Source organism: Python bivittatus, unplaced genomic scaffold (genome assembly GCF_059951505.1).
Source record: "Python bivittatus isolate LINGU-HERP-01145 unplaced genomic scaffold, Pbiv_v1 ctg000680_np1212, whole genome shotgun sequence".
Lineage (NCBI taxonomy): Eukaryota > Metazoa > Chordata > Lepidosauria > Squamata > Pythonidae > Python > Python bivittatus.
The window spans coordinates 3,752,114-3,775,064 of NW_028277095.1; the positions used below are offsets into that span (position 1 = coordinate 3,752,114).

The following is a 22,951-nucleotide window of genomic DNA, read 5'->3' on the forward strand; positions in this document are numbered from 1 at the left end:
TTTAAGGGGTCTTTGATCCACAACTGCAGGGAGGAGAAGGGGAAGAGTACATGTGGGCCTGTGAGCTTTTGCGTCTTAAAAATAAATAAATGTGTTGAAAATGAGAGGTCCAAGGAACAAAGATCTTGTTTGCAGCAAAGGTTTAATTGCTATGGAGCTCCAAATTGGTCCATCCTCTTTCTGCAATATTGTGTTACTGGGTTCTACCCAGAACAGATAAAAAAGCTGCGTTGTACTGAGTCAGACCACAAAGCTATCTAGTCAACTATTGTCTGGACACAAACTTTCCTCAGTTTGGTTGTCTCATGGATATTTTCAGACTACAGCAAGTGCTATGGCTACAGTTTCTCAGTCCCATTTGGAGATGCTGCAGATTGGATCTGTTGAGTTCCAACACAGCAACCATGTATTCTACCACTGAGCTACAGCCGTGCATTTCCTCCCTCTGCTCCTGCCCACATCAGGCTTTAAGCTCTGGGAGATTCCTGTCTCCTACTCATAAACTTTTGCTCCCTCCTGTCCCACCATAGCTTTTTTTTTTTTTTTTACACCCTCACAAGAATGCGGGCGTGCATTCAAGCAAACTATAGCGTGTTGTTTGGGGCTGAATTATTAATGTAAGATGGTTTGTATAGTCACAGTTGCAACAAAAAGTCAGACCCGACACTTGCACACTGTGTGTGCTAGCAGACTGAACCAGGCAGTGACCTTGCTCTGGGCATGGCACCAACAGCAGAAAGGCAGCTTTGTTTCTCCCGTGCCCAGCAGTGTCAGAAACAGATAATGGCTGAGATGCCCTGCTCCAGTAAGTCCCTGGATCAGAGAGCCAAACCTTTGCAAAGGAAATAGGTGTACATCCTGGTTGTACAGCTATCGTTCCTGCAGCACAAAGCAGCCCTTATTTGAGATCATCTTTGGAGGTCTTCGTTGGCACCTGCCATTTGAGGTGAGATGGGTGGTGACAAGGAGAGGGCCACTTTTGGGGGGTGTTGTGATTTTATTGACTTGTGTTGGCATGCTGTATTTACCTGAGTTTAAGCTAATCACGGCGTATGGATTTAACCCAATTTTCTGTCTTTGGATGACAAGCTGGGCCATAAACTAACCCCTGGCTCTGCTCACAGAAGCCATTACACCAAACGAGGTTGGCTAATTTGTGTTTCATTGTGTCCACCACAGGCCAGTCACCCTTTAAAATCAAGGTTCAGTGAAGACATAAGATTTTGGCAAGTGTGACTAATGCACAGGTCCCTTTAACTGCTAATAGCAATGATTAATTATTGTGATGTGTTGGAAAGTTGGCTAGCGCTTGAGAGTAATTACATGAAACAAAGGAAGGGAAAGACAGTCCAACTCTGTCATGCTTTGAAGACTGTCCTTGAGTGTCAAAAAACAAAACAGAACAGGCATAGGATTCCTGATATATTTGATATCCAACATCCCCACATATTATGGTTTTCTGATGGGAGGTCCTTTATAGTTAGGGAGGAGAATGTTCCTGACTCAGGAGTGCAGAGAGCATGACCTCCGGATGCAGTTTCAAGGCACTTTTCATATAAGAGGTTCGTTCTCTCTCCTCTTTGCTCAGGAGACACAACCCTAAGCTGATCCTCCTCTTCAACGTGGAACTTTGGCACGGGACAAGCTTTGATGCTGGTTGACAACTCAGGATCTGGGATGCTTCGTTCCCTGAATGTGAGTGTCTGTGCTTAAACTTGTCATGGTATTATTATTGTTGATATTGTATAACACATACCAATCCTTAAAAATAACAGGAAATCTTTTCTGAGCAGATGTCAGGGGTGTGGAATAAAGATCCCAGAGGAGCCATTGAGCTTCTGGTAAATAATGGCGCAGCCATGATCCAGCACTGGCCCTCTGATCAGGCATTTGCCAGAGTCAAAAGCAGGCATTCCCCTCTCATCTTCCCATGGAAGGAATGATGAGATTTTTGGGATGATCAGATCTCTAAAACAAAGGCGTGGGTAAGTTGGAAGCAATACGGCTGCTTGTTCATGATTTCCAGGAACAGCATATGAAATACAGACTAGTGGTCAACAGAGAACAATTTCTCTGCATGCAGGAAATCCCAGATAGAGTCTGAGGCATTTCCAACCAAAAGGGTCAGGAGCAGAGGGTGGGAAAGACCTTCTAGCTGTAACCTGGAGGTCTAGTATGACAGCAGAGAGAATATTGGGGTTAAAAAATGAACAAAACCCTGACATCAACACTTTCCAGTGTTCCAGATCAAAATGCTTGGGCAACTTTTGTTTTTCCCCACCCCCTGCAGGGTTTGCCATATGCTGAGCAGCATTTTCATGGTGGTGGAGACCATCCTTCCCCTGCCTCTGGAGGGCCCAGTTTCACATCTCCTCCACATCACTCTAGAGCTGGAGTCTCTGTGGAAGCTCTGGACCTTAGGCTGGATGACTTCATCCCACTGCACCTCCAGAAGAGCCCATCTATCCACAGTGGGAGTCTCACCTCCCCTCAGGCAACGTCCACTCCACAGAATAAACAGAACCCCACATGTCGTAGAGTGAGTGTGCCTCCCTTGAGACAAGCTGATGGGAAGACTGGGGGCTTATGAGTTACTTGCAGAGACTTGCTTGCTCTTCAGGAAGGTCAAAACCCTGAACAGGGCTCAGCAGTACAGCATTCATGCACTGGTGTCCTAAACAAGCTATGATGATGTCAAAATGAGGATGCATGCATTATAATGTCATCCTACAATTGGCATGCTTATGTAATGATGTTGTGAAGTCTGATGCAACTATGTAAATCATGTCATTTGTGTGATTGTCATCACATACATTTTGTCATCTCCCCCTTTCCCCAAAAACATCTTTGCATCCATGTTTGCCAGAGCATCTGTGACTCTTCAGGGAAGCGTGTGACTCTACCTTATTAAATTTGAATTAAAATCCATTTTAAAAATTAAGGGGTCAGCAAAATCTGGCAAGAATGCCAAAATCTTGTGTGAGATGCCATGAGAGTTCTCTGGATCTGCATGAGCTCTCACAAGGGGGGGGGGGGTAGTGAGAGTGTTGCCAGTCTCTGCATACTGCAGTGGGTCTGCAGGTAAAGAAAAAAGAAGACTTCAATGGGATGGAAAATGTGGGACTAACTAGGTGCCAGTGGAATCTTGTGAATGGGAAGAGTGCAGTTCAATATTGTATCATGCTGGGAAAAGGTTATGCTTCTTTCTCCTCCTCTTTGCTAGATTCCTTATGAACGTTTGTTCCTTCATCCCTTCTCACTAATGCTGCTGTTTGTCCATTAGGGGAAATATACCTGTACAGACCACATATGGATATTTTCAGACAAGTCTTCCATTTTTTTTGCTTTGCACTACTAATACTACTAGCAATTCTGGAATAGGGATCAATAATCTTGCCTGGCCCTTGTATTTTGGTAAGATTATGCCAGATCTTTATAACTGCTAAACATCTTGCAAAATCTCACCAAAATACAAGGGCCAGGCAAGATCATTGATCCCTATTCCAGAATTGCTAGTACTATTAGTACTGCAAAGCAAAAAAGGGCCTCTTTGGGGGTAGACTAATATTCCAAAACCTGAATATGGTCCAGAATCTTGATATATTTCAGTTTTCTTGAACAAGGCATAGAGTAGCTTGAGGGAAGTATATAAGGGTGGAAGACTATTAAAAAAAAACACCTTTTATGTATTGAATTGAACTCAGTACTATTTGACCAAAAGACTGGGGAGTTTATCACAAATCTTTATCATTTTGTCTAGGCTGACTTCATTTGTTTAACAAAAGCAAATGTTTGCTATAAATGAATGATTTTGTTTTATATCTCTCTTAGATTCATAGCCTACTTTATGGGAATTAAAGGTGGTATGTACAGCACTCCTTATTTCCCAACAACCACCCTGAGAGAGAAAGAGAGAGAGAGAGAGAGAGACCAATTGGCCCAAAGTCACCCAGTGAGCTTCTGTGGCTGAGGGTGTGCTTGAACCCTGGTCTTTCCCTCCGAATCCTTCACTGGGCTCTGATACATTCAGAGGATTTGCTTAAACTGCACTTTGTACACAGTTCAATTTAATTTGCTGATGACTTTTTATGTGAAGATTAATAAAAGCTGGAAGCTTTGGTGAGAAGACGCAGATGTGGGAGGGGGGATGCTTAGCTCTATAATATCAGCTCTTTCCGATCATAGGATCCGCTGGCTTTTTCCCTCTTCCCTGTAAGAGAAAAGATACAGAAGCCTGCGTTTTTTTCTCCATCAGAAGTAGGGGAGAAAAACAGAATAAGAGGGCAGATTAGACAAAGTTTAAGAATCAAACTAAGTTAATTATGTGAATTGAAGTAAGCACACATTTTTTCATATTGCTACTATCAGCTCTGAGGACAATGTTCAATTAAAATTGTCTCCCAGTAGGAACGAGCTGTTATGTACTTGGTCAAATTAGTCCTCGCAGACCAAAAGTGTGCAGAGCAAGTTGTATTTTCGCTGGCCCTTGATCCTTCCTCAGTTCCCCAATTGCATCATCCATTGGGTGCTGCTTGTCAATTCCAAGGAAGACGGTTGAGAAAATTACCCAGAAGTTTTGTACAATACAGTTTGGCCTTCACCAGTCGGGTTTGATAAAGTAATTTGCAAAGCAAACAACATAAACCTAGCCAGAAAGATCAAAAGTCCTTTTCACAAAAGAAGAGAGAAATGACCTTTGGAAAGGATTGGAAATTAACATGCTCTTTGTCCACACAATAAACTTCTAAATGTTTCCTTCGGCTATCATACAGCTTACTTTATTAGAATCCAGTATGAGAAACTAGTAAAATAATCTTAAATAATAGTACTGACTTTTTTAGTTAGAAGATTTAAATTACACTGGTAAATTTGAACTAAAGTCTTATTGTTCTGAAGTGTGGGCGGCCAAAGAAAAGATAGCGGGGTAAATTTTCACTCTCCCAAGTTGATAAGGTTGAAAGCATCTTATCAATACTCAACCCAATGAACTTTCCTAGTGTAATAGTTATACAGAGTATAGGCAGGAGGGGTGCCTCAGGCTGTGATTAGAAATGTTCCTGTGATGCACAATTGAGCAAAGAAAAATATGTTCCCATTTTTACAGCGGAGAGTTTTTGAAATAGAGCAGAAGATCCGTACTAATGGATGGTGTTCTTTTATCTATCCTGTAAAGATTCCTGTGATTCGTAACTGTGGGTCTAACACCCTAAATTTTGAATTCCATGATACAACTCCCCGCAGAGTGTACAATGGGATATCCCAGCCATGGAAAACAACTCAGCGGAGCTCAGGTAACTCCAGCCAAGAATGGAAGTGATAATAGATTTCCTTGGCAAGAAGCACAGAACACTTTGTAGCCTTCTCTGCCTTATCTTCCTGTTATCCATTTGTGCGTGATCTTTTCAGTTTAAATAAAACTAGACCCACTTCCAAAGCTCAGCTAGCTTTGTGTTCCTCCTGCTAGCAGAAGAGTTGAGAGCCTCTGATGGTCTTTTCTGACAGTAGAACTTTGAATAAAAGACATTTAAATTCAGCAGCATGTCTAAAGTCAACCTTCCCATTCCGTTTCTACCATCATTGCTTCCTTTTTAGAGCAATTAGATGGGATAAAATTTTGATATCTCCAGTGGAGCCTGGATGTGGATGGAAACAACAAATACTAATGTGCCTGGTCTTGGTTTTTTAGTGGAAAGGACATGACGTATACAGTACTTGGAACTCATGACACTAATTCTTACCACAATCTATGTTTCTCTCATCAGTGATGTTCAGGATAGAACCAGCTGCCCCATCAGAGATAGTTATTAGAATTTCTTTGGGCTAACCCAAGTACCACCTAACCTGTTTCATTGATAATTCAGGCAATCTTAAATGATTTTTAAAGCCAACCTACATGAAATTGCAAAATAATATTTTTGCAATTTTGTTTAGGAACTGCAGCATTTTGATTGTTCTAAAGGCAGCATTGTGAGAGTTGATGGATACAAGAGTAGGACATAATGGTCAATTAGATCTTCCCCTCTTTATGAACTGTCCATGTCTCTTGGCAGCAAACAATTGGTACCCAACCTGGCCTGCTAAAGAAATTAGACCACTGACATCTCAAGCTGCTCCTGCTCCTTGCCTGCCTAGTTCAGTCAATCACCCAACTCTGAATGGCATAGCCCAACCAGGCTGGTCAGCTACCTGGACCAAAGATGGCAAGAGGAAGGAAAAACGTTGGGTGAAGTATGATGGGATTGGGCCAGTCGACGAGTCTGGAATGCCCATTGCCTCTCGATCGGTGAGTCCTTGGAATGAACATCAATAGAATGAAAATGTCAGCTTTTCAGCACTCCTCTCCTCTTTTACGTGAACAGTCCACAGCCAAGCTGCCATGGGCCAGGGACTTCTTGGATTAATTCCCAAACCATGAAAACCTGAGGCTGACTTGACAGATAAATGAGAGCCATCTATGCAGGAATGCAAAAATTGTGGCTCTCCAGATGTCTGTGAATTATGATTCTAAACATCTCTTACCATTGGCCATGCCTGGAGCTGCTGAGAATTATAGTTCAGTGGTATCTGGAAAGCTTCAGGTTTCTCACCCAGGTTTTAAAGTTATCCAAATGTTGACCTGAAGTTGAGTGGTTTCTGTGACTTCATCTACATAAAAATGCTTTCCTTGCAAGATCTGGCATGAAAATCTAATGCTAGGTTAATATAAACTGCAGTTTACAAATTGAAAGCCAATCTTAGGAGTGCATGCTCTTTTGCCCATTAACCATTACTCTCCAATGTAGATGACCTCTTTCTATTTCTCTTGGCCTTGATAATAAATTTGGTATTTGCATCAAAGCTAATGCCAAATTCTGTTCCCTTATTAACTGGGATCTGAGCAAAAGGAAGCACCAACAGAAACAGGAGATGGAATTTGCATCAGAGAGGGAAGGTAGAAGGGGGCTGGCCTCTAGTTTGCAAACTACCTTATATTTGCATAACATTTACTTGATAGGTCAGATATAGGCCCACCACATCTTCAGACTTCATCATTTACTTGCCTGTCTGCTTTGCACATAAAGGCAAAAAAGCAGGTTTCCTGGTAGTCTGTGCCTTGGGTATTACTGAATATAAAGTCTTCTTGGACTGCTGAGAGAATCTTACTAATATTTCTACTTCTCCGTAATGTTACAAGCCCAACCAAAATTGTAGAATTCTGTGCAAAGATGTTCCCTAGTCCTTTATTGCGTAAGTACCTTCTTTCAAAGTTCCCTTCCCTGTTCGCAGTTTGACACGTTTCATTTCTATTGCAGAGCGTGGACAGCCCCCGGGATTGGTATCGCAGCATGTTTCAACAGATCCACACCAAACTTCCAGGTATGGACTCTTTCAGAGCATCGTGTTAATTTAGATCCTAAAACCATCTCAATAACCTTAGGCTTTCTCACCATTTGCACAGTAATGCCCTGACAACGTCAATTTTCTTCCCTGCATGATGTTCACCTCATTTCATCCCTGGCTCACAAGTTGAACAACATGATTTCTTCACATTGTATACCAGGATAAAAATAGTCTTTCCCCCTTGAATCTCATGATGTTCCACCTTATTTTTGAGGTGTGTTCAGCCTCTAATGCAGCATTTCTCAACCTTGATCATTTTAAGATGTGTGGACTTCAACTCCCAGAATTCCCCAGCCAACGTCTTAAAGTTATCAAGGTTAAGAAACACTGCCCTAATGTTTTGCCACCCATAACTGAGGCAAAGTTTGATGATCTCAGGAGCCTACAACCAAAGGTATGTTTTGGGCATGTTAGGAGATGCAGAAATATCTCCACACTGCTTCCTTTGCAGCCATTTCTTTCCTAGCATTTCCTTTCCATCAGTGCTACCCTTATTCATTTCCTTTCTACCCCACCTCCATGTTTTGTCGTCAGCTTGCTTCTACCTTCTAGCCAGATAGAAGAGAGGAGAGAAATCTCCATTATTTTATGTGGGGAAGAAGCTGAGGTGAATTTGTGTAATTTTATACTGTATTTACACAGCTCTATATTTACAGAGCTCTGAAATGAGGTTGTGGAGTGTCTTTAGATTCAACAGCTCTGTTTTTCCTCATTGCAGTGTTGGAAAATAATAAGAGATGTTGAACTGGGCTTTAATTTTTCCAGTTTCCCTGTATTTATCAGTTTTCATCACACACCCACACACCATCCCAAGTAAAAACGTAGTTGCCTAGTGGCTCGATAGTTCTTCTTATCTGTCTCTACAAGACCTAGCTAGTTACACCGTTATGGCAAAGACTGGGCTCTGGTGACTCCTTGAGTGTCAGCCCTTTGAGGTAATCCATGTCAGGAAAAGGACACCACAAGAAATCTTAGGACCCTCATGATATAGGCTATAATAAAAGAATATTGAAAGCCTGACAGCATTTCTCATTCCCTCCCTCTTATACTGAAGAGAGTCAAGCGGGGCGATCTTGAGTTTCTTTCTCACATTTTCCTGTTTTCCTAGGCTAAGTTCATGTTTTCCTAATGTATATTTTTTTCGAGGCTATCTCTGTATTTTTCTACATTGAGTGCTTCTAATTAGGCATTTGAGGGTGTCTGTCTGAATTAGAATTTGTTTGTCACTGTTATTTTTTTTTAATTGTAGACATATATTTATGATTAGAACCATCTTTCCATATTATTTTATTGCACATTATTTTGAACTTGTGAGATTCTCAGGTGGGATATGGAGGGAAGAGCAGACTAGAGAAGCACATATGGAGTCTTGGAACTGTGCAATAACATCAGACTCCACCCCATTCTTGCTGCAGGGTCCCCATTGGTGGTTACTTTCTGGCTGGCCGGTGATTTGCTGAACTGGGGTAGCAGCAAAGCCAGAGGATAGAACTAACCAGCATCCCCAAATCAGGGCAATCCGATTTGACAGAGAATCACAACAGATGCAGGGGATGGACAAGAATCTGCAATGTGGACAGCTAATTTTATTATGCCATTGTATCCTGCTGATACAGAGAGATGTGGATTGAACTTTATAGTGAGGAAGTGGCTTTAGAAATCATAACCTGGGATTGACTGTCCAGAGAGATAAAAACACCAAGGAACATTACAATTATTGAGCGGCCTCTAGTGGATAACAGTTTTCATTCTGTGTCTATCCTGCCATGGCTTTTCTGTGAGTTTTCCCACATCATAATCTACGTATTTTGGCTGCCAAAAGAACCTTAGACCCAAACTGAGATGCCCACTCTTTCACCTCCCCATTCGCACATTTGAAATGGGTTCAGGGTGGTGTCTGCCTGCCACACTGCTATTCATATGATCTGCAAATTACTCTTAAGGTAACAGATCTCCTACTTGCTTTTCCTCAACTATGAGTCAGATGCATTGTGGTGTGGCAGGAGACATAGCATGTAGGATGTTGTTGTAGATAGACAGTAATTTTTTAACCAATAAAGGTCTGTAGTAAGCAGAATATAAACCTGGCTCAATCATGAACACACCTGTTGGTTTTAGTCAAACTAAATCCTAACTCTCAAATTGTAAGTTGAGGATCTGGAAACATATCTGACTAAGTGCTATAATGCTATAGGGGAATTAGCCATTACTTGCTTCTTTGTCCCAGAACTCCTTGCTGCAGCCTGAAACCTGCATAATATCTAGTAGAATTTAATCCTACTAAATCTCCCATTTCCTCCTATACTTCATTTTAAGATCATGCCTAAATGGAGACCTTTTGATTTCAACTTCAAGCCAACTTTCATTCTGTTCCCCTGTCTCCCATTTGCATTAGCATCTAGTTAGGCAGCTTTTGAGAACAGTTGGCATATCTGGCATTTTGAGAGTGTGTAGTGCATACTCTCAGAAAATAAATGTATTTCTGTCTACACTTCCAGCCCTCTGAGATGCCCTCTACCATCCCAACTTTCCTTTTTTTTTTGGCCCACTTTCAAATGAAGTATATATAGTTGCATCTTAGTTTGCCATAGGCCCCCTCTCCATTTAAGAACAAAACTCAGTTCAGGAAGCACTTAAAGGAAATGCCGGCTATCCTTGATCCCTCTGGGTGAAAAGTTCTGAAGAACCTGTCAGCTTGATTTTGAGAGATTTTTTTTTAATGGCTTTTATAAATATTTTTCCTAATGATGACTTCGTTTGTTCTTGGCAAAGCAATTTAATTGTATCCAACAGGGTCTTTCTTGGGAACTAAAGTCAACAGTGTACTTTCTCATTGGGATGGGTTCTCGCCATCATAGGCATGTTGACCTTGTATGAATAGGAACCACACGTTTGCAAATTCATCTGTCTATGATTCTTTTCATGAAAAATGGGACAAAGTTATGCCCACATTTCCTTTGAAATTCTTCAGCACCCTCCTGCTTCATTCCCTGATTTATTACATGTCTCCTGAGGATCCAGACTCCTCTATCTCATATCTCGGTAAAGCCATCCATCCTTTTGTTTGCTTCTTTCTTCATATTATTTGATCAGCATTCTGGGTTCTGGATTTTTGCAACCTCTGGTTTATACTTAAGCTAAGGGCTGGTGTCAGCAACTGGTATCCTTGGGCGGCTAATAGGCCATGATAGGGGCTACAGCTGATAGCTGCTATAGGCCTCCCATGATTCTTTTTTTTTTCTGGCCAACACTCTAAATAGATCCAACTACCGTTTTTATTTGCCCAACCTAGCAGTGCTTTAGGAAATTAATTTAATTTGGAAATTCATAAGGTGTTTGAACCCAGCAATTTCCTAATGGTCAGAGTACAGCATCCATGTAACCCATGAAGAAGGCCTGGTAGGGAATACATTAGCCAGGGTCCTTTCAAATGCAGAGCCCACTCCCCACGAACATCTCTCTTCTCTTTCAGAATCAGAACTGGATTGGGATTTCTACAAGCCAAGAGGTAGAAATTGTTTCCTGCTCTTGAACATACTGTCTAGCTATCAGTTGGGAAGCTTTTGGTCATTGTATGCTGAACAAATGATTCCTCGGGAATGAAATGGTAATAGCAGATTGTGGCGGTTTAGCGTTGAGAGAAAAGCACAGTGCAAGAGGTTTGAGATGTTTCATGTATGGGCCAGGAACTTGTACCAAAAAGGAAACACAAGCCTGCAGATGCATCTTGGGATCATTCTGCTACACCAGTAGAATGCTCAGAGCTTCTTGTCTTAGATCTGTTTTGTAGAAGCAACAGTATGGGATTCAAAACTGTCATCCATGTAAAGAGCAAATGCAGTAGTACAGCTGTGCTGTGTAGTCCCTTTAATATTTTATCCTGACTTTGTGGAAGTGACTTATATGGGAATTACATTCACTTGGCTGGGGCAATGCTTAGAAGGCCCACAGCAACAAAATGAAGGGCCTGAAGACATCAGAATCAGACTCAGGGCTTCATGGAGACTGCTTAATGGGAAATTCCCATTTGGTTGGGCTTCTGCCTACGGATAGGTTATGAAAGTGTACACCATGAAAGGGTAGCTGAGGGATCTCTCTCCCACTAGGAAAATGCCATTCATTTTCACAACTCTGAAATTCAACAGCAAACTGTACCACCAAAATTCAACTGAATGGTACATGGAGCTCTGAGATAGCAAAAAGGAGATTCTTGACTTGTTTTCAGCACTAAGGCTCTAGGTTGTCCTTCTGTGGCCCAAGAGAATGTCTAAATGGAGTGTATGTATGTGTGTGGTGATTCTGGGAGGAGATCAAAGGGGTCATCCACTGTTCCATTTGAAAATTGAACAATGACAATTTTGTCTCCTCCAGATCGTAACCCTCCAGAGTACATGAAGAAGAACCAACCTCCAGTGATGGCATCCAGCAGTTCCACTTGCCAAAAGAATGGCTGGGATTGGTGAGTAGAAGCATGGAAAATGTAAGAGTCCCTCCTGTGAAGGAGGGTAATCAACCAAAATACAGAGAGAAAACAAAGCCATGTGAACATCAGAAGAAAATATGGGGTTAATTGTAAAGAGATGAGATTATGGACCTTCCTGGTACATATCTACATTATAAATGTAAGCTTATTTGCAATGCAGTCTCATGCACATTTATTCAGAAGTGAGGTTCATTTCAGTCAATGGGACTTTAAACTGCAGCTTTGGTACAAATGAATTTGAGACTTAAAGATTTTGGAGCAGTATTCGAAGTCTTCAACAAGGTTTGCGGAAAGTAAACTAAGTGCCCCCTGAGATATTGGAGGCATCCTTGTTCCCAAATTCTGGGTCTTCTTTTTTGAGTTACTGTTTTACATCTGACTCTGGCCAATGGACCTAAAAACTCCAAGTCTAAAATCAGCCCATCATTGGGATAATTCATCGGTTTGAATCCATGCCTATTCCAGTGCCCAAGTGTGACACTAGAGGGAGGTGTTGGGCATTTCAATACGAAATGGATTTATCCTTGACAGGTAAACCAAGTAGTATAAATGTGCCTTTGCTATTATCTTGATGACTTATCTCAGTTGTTTTCAGCTGAATATGCTCATTGCTTTGCTTGTGTTTGAAGTGATAGCAGGTGATAATGGGAACTGCCTATGTGATGGCTTCAGCTCTGCCATTTCACAACATGCAACTACCAAGAAATGTGGGTGTGTATTGATACTCCCTGAGGATATGTAGGGAAGGAACCTAGTTGTAAAGGCAGAAAAATGGCTTGTAGTCTATTGCAGCAACCCTTTTCATGCTGAGAACAGTCCCTGCTAAAGTGTATCTTTGCAAATACAAGGCAAGAAATCATGGGGCCAGAAGGAAGGGGAAAAGCACATCATGCAGAGCCCTTGAAATTCTCCTATCTTTCTTTTGCAGGAAAAATTGGGAAACTGCAGACACCACTGCCATTGAGCCCAGGAGCATTTTTGACTACGAACCTGGGAAGTCATCCATCCTTGATAATCCTACTTCGGTATGCAGACCCTAGCTTGGTTTGAGGTGGAATGTTCATGGACTGAACTAACAGTGGGCCCAGATAATATCTGAACTGGATCATGTGTATCACTAATCAATGGAAGTACAGCGGAATACTGAAATAGTGATATTATGCACGCTTCTGGCAAGTAAACTTCGCTGACCTCAATGGAAATTAAATGATGCCACACAGGCTGCACAAGTTAGAGAGCTCAAGCTGAATATAAGGGAACACAGATGTTGAACAATAGTTGCAACACCATATGGAAAATTACATTCTGGAGTGGGAAGCCCCACCCCTGTTCTCCACCCTCCTAATCCAAGCCCAAGATCTATTGTCCCCAATATTAATTGTCTGTAACCCAGGCTCTTTTTCATTGATATTTGATTTTGTCTATGATAGGCCAAGAAGCCCTTCACACCGCCTCCAGCGCAATGCCAGCCGCCCTCCTTGCCAATTGAGGTGAGTCCTTTCTGGAATGCAAGGGAAATGCATGTTTGGCCTCTGGCAACAAAGTCAGAATTGTGACGCAGCCAAGCATATACTATCAACTTCCTTGGAAAAAGCTCAGGATTTGGAGGCTCATGTAGCCAGCTAGAGGGGATGGTTCTCTTAAGAGGGCTGGAGTGCAGCTGTGTTTACTGGCTTCCATGGAGCAGGATTTTTTGTTATTTCCTCTCCCCTCCTCCTCTGCCTTGAAGATTGTGCTACACGCTGCAAACAAGCTGCCAAGAACTGCAGGCAAGAATGCACCAGGTCAGGATTTAGAGCGAATGGGGTACAGTACTGTGATTCTCCAAAGCCAGGTGTCCTTTTTGTGCTAAGTTAAGATCATGTATCCCCTGTTCTTTAAAAAAAAAAATAACGCGTGCCCATACAATTCAGGTTTGGAACAAAGAAAAGCCAGTTTCCAATGTTAATTATGCACATTCACTTTGAAATCTAGTACAGCATCTAAGGATTAGGCTTTTAAAAAAACAGAGATTTTGAGAATGTTGAATTCTGTATTCAGTATCATATGCTGTACTGTTGCTGAAGGGTATGATAATACCCTTTGCCATTGAAGCATTATAATTTCTGTTTCTGAAATTATCTTTTATTTTTTATTATATTTTCAAAAAGAGTTAAAATACAGAAATCAAGAAAAGGAAAAAAGAGAAAAGAAAAGAAAAAAAACATAGAAAAGAAAGAGTAGTTTCCAACTTTCCTTGGTACAGGTATAAATGTCAAATATATTTGCCTTTTACTCTAATATCTAAAAGTTTACATAATAAAACTAGTTTTTAATCTAATATTCAAGAAAGTGCTAAAATCAATCTATTTCAATAATACGTATAGTTTGTACAAGGTATTTCTATAAGTATAATATCAATCATCGGATCCCAAGATCAAAATTGCATTTTTCTGAGCATCAAGCAAACAATCTAAGAGTGGTTTCTAATTAGAAACAAAGCTAGACAGTGCCCTCTCTTTGAGCAAAGTAGTCAGTTCTGCCATTTCCACCAAAAAAAGTTGAATTTTGTACTCAGTATCACGTGCTGTACTATTGCTGCACTAGGCATGACAGCACCCTTTGCCATTGAAGCATTATAATTTCTGTTTCTGAAATTATCAACTTCTCTGTAACTCTAATTTCAGTGTAAATATAAAGCTTTCCCTTATTTACCCCAGCCACTCTGTTTTTCTAACTCCTGCCTGCAATGTAATGAGTAACAGATGCTAGACTTGATATTGGTGCCTCCACAAATGACTTCCAGTAGGGACTCATATTCATCTGATGCAGGAAGAAAGAACACTCTGAAAGACTAAAAGAATGGTTATAAATTAAGAAGCTTCCAGAGGACAAAAGTCCATTCCAGCCAGTGCAGATTCCACAGTAATGAACATTTTTACAGACACAGCAAGTTATCTCATACTCTCCAGAGTTAGTTTGAAAATATTTGATGCCTCCTACTTCAGGGTAATCTCTAAGCCCTTTCCTTCCTTCCTTCCTTCCTTCCTTCCTTCCTTCCTTCCTTCCTTCCTTCCTTCCTTCCTTCCTTCCTTCCTTCCTCCCTCCCTCCCTCCCTCCCTCCCTCCCTCCCTTTATTTTACATGTTGGAATCTTTTACAATGTATGAGAGAGAGCATTTAGTTGTGGACGCACACCTATGAATTGACTTGCAGTTTTACATTCCAAAGGAAAATGACACCTCTCTGACTATCTTTGAATGATGTCCTTGAGGCTGTATTCATATAGGCATCTTAACTGGCTGCCCTTTTGAACAAAACGGGACTTCTGTGAGCATGGTATCAGGTTGGTTGTATTGTGCAACTTCAGCTTAAGGAACTCCTTCATATGGCAGTGAGTATACCGCGGCACCACCCGTGCTGGCATGCCCAGAGCCTGGCCCCTGGCATTGCTGTGCAGTGGACACATTGGAGCCTTATCATTCTTCTCCCTTGACTCAGCCTAACAGCCTGGCAACTACAGTCATAAAGCTGCATATTTTTTCTTCTCTGCCAGGAGTTATTGGAGAAGGAACTACGGCAGCTTAGTGAAGAGTTGGACAAGGAGATTAAAAACCTCGAGCAACAGCAACTTACCCGCAAGGTGAACCTCTTTTTTTCTGTTTGCTTTTTCTGCCAGTGACATAGCATGGACGTACGTGCCTAGGGTGGCTTGCACTCCACACCAAAAAACCTCCGGTGTGGCCTTCAGAGCCCTTCCAAATACTGCTGAAGTGTATTTAAAAAAAAAAAAAGGAGAGGAGAGGAGAGGAGCATTATTAAATGCAAGGGTGGAATCCCATTATTCAATATATTTCATTAAATTAAATTTTGAAAAATTCTGTTTTTGTTTTTGTAAACCTTACTAATACAAACATAGTGTTATGATGGCATCTGAGCAAGGGATTGACTTGAGTCCCTGTAACCACCCTCAATGCTCCCTAAATTTGTTTGTTTATTTCACATTACCATGGACTCTGGATGGCTCACAATACTCAGATAAAATCACATTTTAAAAAATCACATAATCTATTTGCGGGCTGTACTTTCATGCCTTTAACGGCAGTCTACCCTAAAACGGCATGCCCGTACCTGAAATGATTGGCTTAACTCTGCATGTGAAAGGTTAAAGGAAGCAAATGAAGCTTTTTTAGCACACATAAACATAGCAAGAGTCCTTCAGTGAAAAGTTGACAACAGTAGCTATGTATATCATTCTGTTGATCTAGTCTCCCCTTGGTGTCTCTCCGCCTGTATTTGTGTAATGTAATCAATATCAGGGACCTGGGGGATATTGAAGTTTACTCAATATTTCATAGCCATAGCAGAGAAGGATTATAAACCATCAGTCCTTGGGGGTTGTCACACTCAAGGAGGAAAAAAAAGAAAAGAAACCAAGTTATTGTGGTTTCTTATATGTTGTATTTGTTAATGCATTATACAGTGCACAGTAGCTGGCTGGGGAATTCTGGAAGTTGAAATTCACATGTCTTAATGTTGCCGAGTTTGAAAAAAAAACTATTCTACTTTGAACAATCCCGTATCAGTCCAATTAATATTTTCATACAACCTGGCAGCTAATTCATTTTGTCATTTATAAACAGATAAAATTCTGCCAATCTCAATAAAGTAATGGTTTCCTATCTTGTTTTTAGAGCATGTGAATTTTATCAGAGGCCTTCTCAAGCAGGGCAATAAACCAAATCTTATTAAACCATTTATCAAGCAAAAGGTGATCCATTTATTTCGTCTGGTGGGCAGTGATTAACTTTGCCACCCAGAGCATTTAAATAATGTTATTTGCTTTATAATTTGAATAAGTCTAAATTTGATGAGAATTCAATCCTTTGCTAAATCATTGCTATTGTTTAATTAAAGACCTTCTTTATCACACTCCCACCCAAAATGGAAGAAATTCCCTTTTTGATTACAAATGTCATCCAGAATCTCATAGATAGTTATGTCAGTTATGTAAAATCTTAATATTCTTGCATTGGAGTAGGTAAAAATTCCACAGACTCAACTCAGTCTTTCCTTTTTTAAAATAAAAATATTTTTATCAATAAATGATAAAATAAAGAGGACATGGGCATTTATTGACCCTTAGTTGGTGACTTTATAAAATATTTCCATCTGGTTTCTTTACAAGTTTACTTGCTTCCAAAGATTTTCTCACCTTGGCAGGCACAGTCTTAAAAATTAGGAGTAACTAACTGTAAAGCAGTTAATAGTCTTTTTTAAAGTTGTGGCATTCATCACTTTGCCCCCACTGCTGTTCCCAGCCATTTTTAAATCAGCTGTCCCCATTCTGGTTGTTTTCCAGATCTGTTGGGATTCCAATAAATTTCAGGCAACCATTAGCCATTCAGACTGGAAATTCTAAGAGTTGCAGTCTCAACATGTAAATGGTTTAATAAGATACCATCAGATTAGGAAAGGCTTTAATGGTAGGAAAATAATCTTGAACTGTTTTGCATCCAAATTGGGGGTCTGTCATTATACTGCAGTCCATAAATTTTACAGTGATAAAACAAATTCTGCAAATTAATCATAAATATCATTTCATGGTTCAGGTGCCAGCATCATTCCTCTGTCTAGGAAATTTTGCTGTGGTGCTTCTGTAACTTTTACCTTTTTAAGGTAGCTCCAATGCAGGCGAAAGAATTATTTGTGGACTGCACCATTTTCCAATTTAATTCTGTATATGCACGTATTGGATTTCAACTTAAAAGGATGAAATTTGTTTATATTTTTATAATGTATATATAGTGTATGTGCTTATTCTCACAACTCTCCACAATAAGAAAACAACAGAATTTAAACATACATATATATGGTAGTCCTTCGAGTTCGAAGAAGATACACGGTTGTGCCGTTCATCTGTGAACACGGAGATGTCTCTGTGGTCCCAGTCTGGAAGCGCAGAGTCTAGCACAATGGGGGCACTGGAAGTCCATTGTCGTAGGAACTGTGGGTGTTGTTCCATGACACCACTCATGGTTTTCTATCAGTTTTTGGCAGCACCTGTCTTCAAAGCCAGTGGAGGCTTCATACCACAGAAACAGAATTTAAACAACATACAATCCAAAGCACAAAACCAAAACAGGAAAAAAGAGAACAAGAAGTGCAGATGATGTTACTGGAAGGCTTTTAGAAAAAGCTCTGATTTCAATAACCTCCTAAAAGCTGCCAGGAAGGGGGCCAATCAGATCTCAGTGGGGACCCCCTTCCATAGTGTTGGTGCTGTGGGGAGATGCAGCATCTTCTAGCTTCAACTCCCGTGACATCCCAGAACTGTAGGACCACAAAGAGCCCCTCCCTACACGATCTAAAAGGCTGGGGCAAAAGTGCTCCCTTCCGGTCTTCCAGTGCCGCACCCATTACTATTATAGTTGAGTCCATCCCCCTTGCAGCCGAATGTCCTCTTCTTCTCTTCCCTTCCACCTTTCCCAGCATTATGGGCTTCTCTGGAGAGTTAGGTTTTGCATAATGTGTCTAAAATATGATAACTGTGCACCTGATCATTTGAGTCTTGAGTGAGAACTCTGGGTTGATTTGTTCTGTGATTCATTTGTATGTTTTCTTGGCTATCCCTGGGTATTCTCAATAGTCTCTTCCAGCACCACAGCTGAAATTGAATAAATATATAAATAAAATAAGATGCAGTAAGGTTTGCTGGGAAGGGGAAAAGACCCTGATGCTGGGAAAGATTGAAGGCAAATGGAGAAGGGGACGGCAGAGGAGGAGATGGTTAGATAGCATCACCGAAGCAATGAGCATGAAACTGAGCAAACTCAGGGAGGCAGTGAAGGACAGGAAGGCCTGGCGTGATGCGGTTCATGGGGTCATGAAGAGTCGGACACGACTTAACGACTGAACAACAAAATTCGACGTGATGGTGTTTGGACAACATAGTCCAGTAAAAACTTTTCTGCTGGTCTTACATGATCAGAGTCCCATCAATGTTTGTCTCAGCATCTGGAACAATCCCCCCCCAAATTTGTATGCCCCCCAAACCTTTTCAAACAAACCCTTAAAATCTGCTATTCCCCCAGCTTTGGGCTAGAGTACATGATGGACCCCTTATGGGATGTTTGCTCTGCTAGAGTTGGGGGTATTTTTCCAGATGTTTGTTTTTATATTGTTTGTATTTTACTGTTTTCAATTGTTTCGTGCTGTACACCGCCCAGAGCAATGACAGAATTGGGCAGCCTATACATTTAATAAGTAAGTAAATAATAAATGAATCCTCTCTCTATGTGTACTGCAAACTAAGCATTGGGTTAATTTAGTAAAGTGAAGCAAATTAACCAGAGGTCAACACACCCAAATTAAAACAGGTTGGAAACGGACTTTGCCATTCTTGTGGCTGTTATTCATGTATATTATAATTTTGAAATCGTTTTTGTCATTCAACATGTTGCATGGTTAGTTAAAAAAGAATGGTTGATACCTGTCAACCTCTTCCAAATGCCCGGTTGGGTATCCGTCCTGCCTGTTCTGCTCTAGACCAGTTGGCCTTTAGGACCCTGCTGTGTCCCGCCCGCCCGCCCGCCTGCCCGCCCCCTCCTCTGGCTCTTCCATAACCCTGCCAGGGACTCGCTTTCCCTCCCTCCCTCCCTCCCTCCCTCCTGGCTAACTATTTTGTTGCTGGCTGGTTTCCGCCAGGGACACGAATTCAGACTCTCCCCACGCCACTCCCTCTCAGCTTCGCTTTTTTTCCTTTCTCTCTCTCTCCGCAGAATTCCCCGGCTGGTTCCTCCGCCTGCCCCTCTTCCCTGGCCTTTGCTGCCCGCTGGTGAGTATGTGGAACGGGGGGCAAGGCAGGGCTGTTAGGCGGTGGCATGCAGAGTGCCCGGCTTGCCACTTGCTGCTTCTTTCCAGCTGCCAGCCAGCCACACCTTGGCTCGCAACTGTGTCATCCCAGAAGCATCTGGGGTGGATCTGCTGCCCGCCCAGGAAAAAGTTGGAGGAGGGCAGGAGACTGGCTTGGGCAAGTGAGGAAGGAAAGGAAAGGAAAGGAAAGGAAAGGAAAGGAAAGGAAAGGAAAGGAAAGGAAAGGAAAGGAAAGGAAAGGAAAGGAAAGGAAAGGAAAGGAAAGGAAAGGAAAGGAAAGGGGGTGCAGCATGCCGAAGGGAGGGGAAGGAGGGCAGCTTTCCATCAGCAGGCGGTCTCAAGATGCGCTGAGCTGCATTTCCCATCTGCCAGCGTGCACTGGCAATGGGGAATGTCTGCTATAATTGGAGGGTGGAAGCAGGGAGAGTTTGGGGGCAGAGCTTTTGTCATTAAGAGGCATTGCTCCCTTCCCCTTGCAGGGAGAGGGATTCTAATGCATGTGTGTGTCCATGTGTGTATGTGTTAGAGAAGACATGGTTCAAAAGTTGAACCTTTTGGCTGCTGGATCGAAGCACCCTGTTGTGTGCCACGTTTCAGACTCCTGCCCAAGAGAGCTTCCACGTTTAGAAGCAATGTACCTGGGACGGCTGATGGTGGAAGCAAACAGCAGGACGTGACTAATTGCCTTAGCTGAGTAGAGCAGTGGATCTAGCCCTAACAACTATTCAGTGGGACGGAGGACTCTGTGGACCTTTCGGTCTGATGCAGCAAGGCCATTCTTATCAGGACTCATCCTGTTATGCACATCCTGCCTCACATATACAAACAGAAAAAACAAGCAAGCGAGATACATTTGGGTCATTTAAAGAGAAAACAGTCTGCTTCCAGGCCTGTCTGTCTAGAGTGGGAATAGGAAGTGCTTTGGGGAAAGTGAGCCAGTCTGACTTTTGATGGCCATCTTGGGCAGTTGGCTGAATCTTGATTTCTGGAACTGGTAGTCACATGGAAACAATTGGGAAGAAGAGTGGGAGAAGTTCCACAAAGTAGGGTTCCTCAACCTTGGCCACTTGAAGATGTGTGGACTTCAACTCCCAGAATTCCCCAGCCAGCATGGAGTTGAAGTCCACACATCTTCAAGTGCTTGAGGTTGAGGAACACTGCCATAGAAGATCTCAGAGTTCCAAAATTAATTCAGGCATCGTCTTAAACCAGTTTGTTTGGTTTTGGTTTAGGCTTAACATGGTGAATAAACCTCATCATTATGGTTTGTAAACTAGGGTCTATGACTTAGCATGTTCTCTGAATTAGCACACTATGATTTGTTGAACAAACCATGATTAAACAAAACATGGCTTAGGATGGTATGCAAATCTAGCAGTAAAGAATACTGGAATATCACTGTATATCAACTGGTACCATATCAAATATCAAAATATTAATATTTTGCCACTGGAACTCCTTCATCTCAAACATTTTCCAGATTCATTGTAGAGAGAGTTACTAACTCTCATATGTAGGCTTTAGAGCAGAGTACATGGTTCCCCCCTTTTGGTCTGTCTGATAATCCTGTAAAGTAAATCAAGTTGAGAGATAGTAATTATTTACAGAACACTCTAGGCTAAAATGTGGTTTGGTAACTATGGCGTGTTATGTAAGTCCAGTTGGGACAGTTATTTTGGGATTCTTTGTGTTTGCAAACCTAGGCAATTGGGCTCCTACAGTAAACCACATGAGCCATGCAAGATCACCTACGGTGCTTCATGGCTGAGCAGGGATTTGAATCTGGTCTTCCCAGTCCTGATTGTAGGTTCTGTGCCTCCCACCCCAGGGTCTACTCCATGAAAACAAAATAACATCTTATGATTGTGAAAGATGAAGTACTGATTATTTCTTTGCAGAAACTGCATAGTCTCTGGGTGTGCGTATGTGTGTACAGGCTGGATTACACATTATGTTTGTTTTAATAATGGCTTCTTGAATAATCTAGTGGCCACATAGTGTTTACATAGCAACACTAAGCTGTACGCCATAACATACAACTCACAGTGATGAGGTTCATACAGCTTGCTGAGCCAAAACTTACCACCAAACTGTGGTGCTCTTTAGCTGCATGAACCCAGTCATTGTTTTATGATGGCCCAGAGATGAAACTACTGAGCACTGAAGCTCAGCTGTTGCCCTACTGTCTGACAGCATTCTTAGTCTTCTTTTGACAAAGCATCCAAGAGTCAACTTCCAAAAATTGAGAATTTTTGTGCGCGCCTCATCACAGGATATAAAACCCAGTGAAAGTATATTTCTCTCCAAATACTCCTTTCTAGCCATGAATCCCGTTTTGAAATGCATTCAAGGCCCAAAGCCTTGACATACTTACCAAGTGTGTAATGAGCAGAATAAGAGATACTATTTGTTTATGCAAAGCTGGTCCTGTGACCTGTTGGCCCGTTATAAAATCATCCATAACATTGGCATGAGCAGAGAAATGGCTGGAGATATTTCTGATGCTTGAGGTGGAAAACAGGAATCTTGCTGTTCCTGCTTGCATGTACTGACTAAAAGGGTCAGTCTGGAAAGTTGGAATTAACAGAACTTGTCCAAGAGCACTCTCCATGGGATGTGCCTAAGGATTTCAGGTAGATGTATATTTTGGCACTCATTCATTACTCAGTATTTTTAACTTTATTGGAAAATGGACAGAGTTTTTTTTTTAATCTTCCAGCCACTACTTTCAAGAATTGTTTCTTCTTTTTTCTTGCAGGATCTGGTTCTGTTCTTTTTTTTTCTTTTCTTTCTCTCTTTCTTGCGGGAAATATCTTTTCTATTCTATTATTTTTGTTCTGGTTTTTAGTTCTTGTTTCTTTAATTCTTTTATAGCTGAAGATTATGTCTATAATGGAATATTTATATATGACCAATAACTTAGTTTTTTGCCCTAAAGAATTAAGAGACTTTTTCATAGGTAGATAGACTCATGGACATTAGGGGACTGGGGACTACCTGTAATTTATTTCATAGGTAGATAGACTCATGGACATGGAAACTGGGGACTACCTGTAATTTAGCAAACTGTGGTTCAGTTAGCTGTGGTTTAGCATGTTATGCAGATACGAACGAAAGCAACACCAGCTACTGTTTCCAGAAATGTGTGTGTGTCTGTTCTTGATTGTCTGAAATGAAAGTCTCTAACAGGGGCATCTGCAGGGGAGGAGGGAGTCAACAAATTCAAGATGGCGGA

At 41.5% G+C, this 22,951-nt stretch overlaps 1 protein-coding gene across 3 annotated transcripts in view; it reads left to right on the forward strand.

The window, feature by feature from the left end:
- Window positions 1–22,951, forward strand: part of SORBS3 (sorbin and SH3 domain containing 3) — a 53,102-nt gene that overhangs the window by 13,753 nt on the left and 16,398 nt on the right. For all 3 annotated transcript variants that reach the window (XM_088151891.1, XM_088151889.1, XM_088151890.1), the window contains exons 2-12: window positions 1,589–1,695; window positions 2,291–2,539; window positions 5,174–5,291; window positions 6,051–6,283; window positions 7,293–7,356; window positions 10,853–10,888; window positions 11,752–11,839; window positions 12,792–12,888; window positions 13,294–13,353; window positions 15,398–15,484; window positions 19,623–19,678. In XM_088151891.1, the coding sequence (XP_088008017.1) occupies window positions 1,651–1,695; window positions 2,291–2,539; window positions 5,174–5,291; window positions 6,051–6,283; window positions 7,293–7,356; window positions 10,853–10,888; window positions 11,752–11,839; window positions 12,792–12,888; window positions 13,294–13,353; window positions 15,398–15,484; window positions 19,623–19,678 (1,133 nt within the window). In that variant the 5' untranslated portion in view covers window positions 1,589–1,650. The remainder of the gene's footprint in view (window positions 1–1,588; window positions 1,696–2,290; window positions 2,540–5,173; window positions 5,292–6,050; window positions 6,284–7,292; window positions 7,357–10,852; window positions 10,889–11,751; window positions 11,840–12,791; window positions 12,889–13,293; window positions 13,354–15,397; window positions 15,485–19,622; window positions 19,679–22,951) is intronic.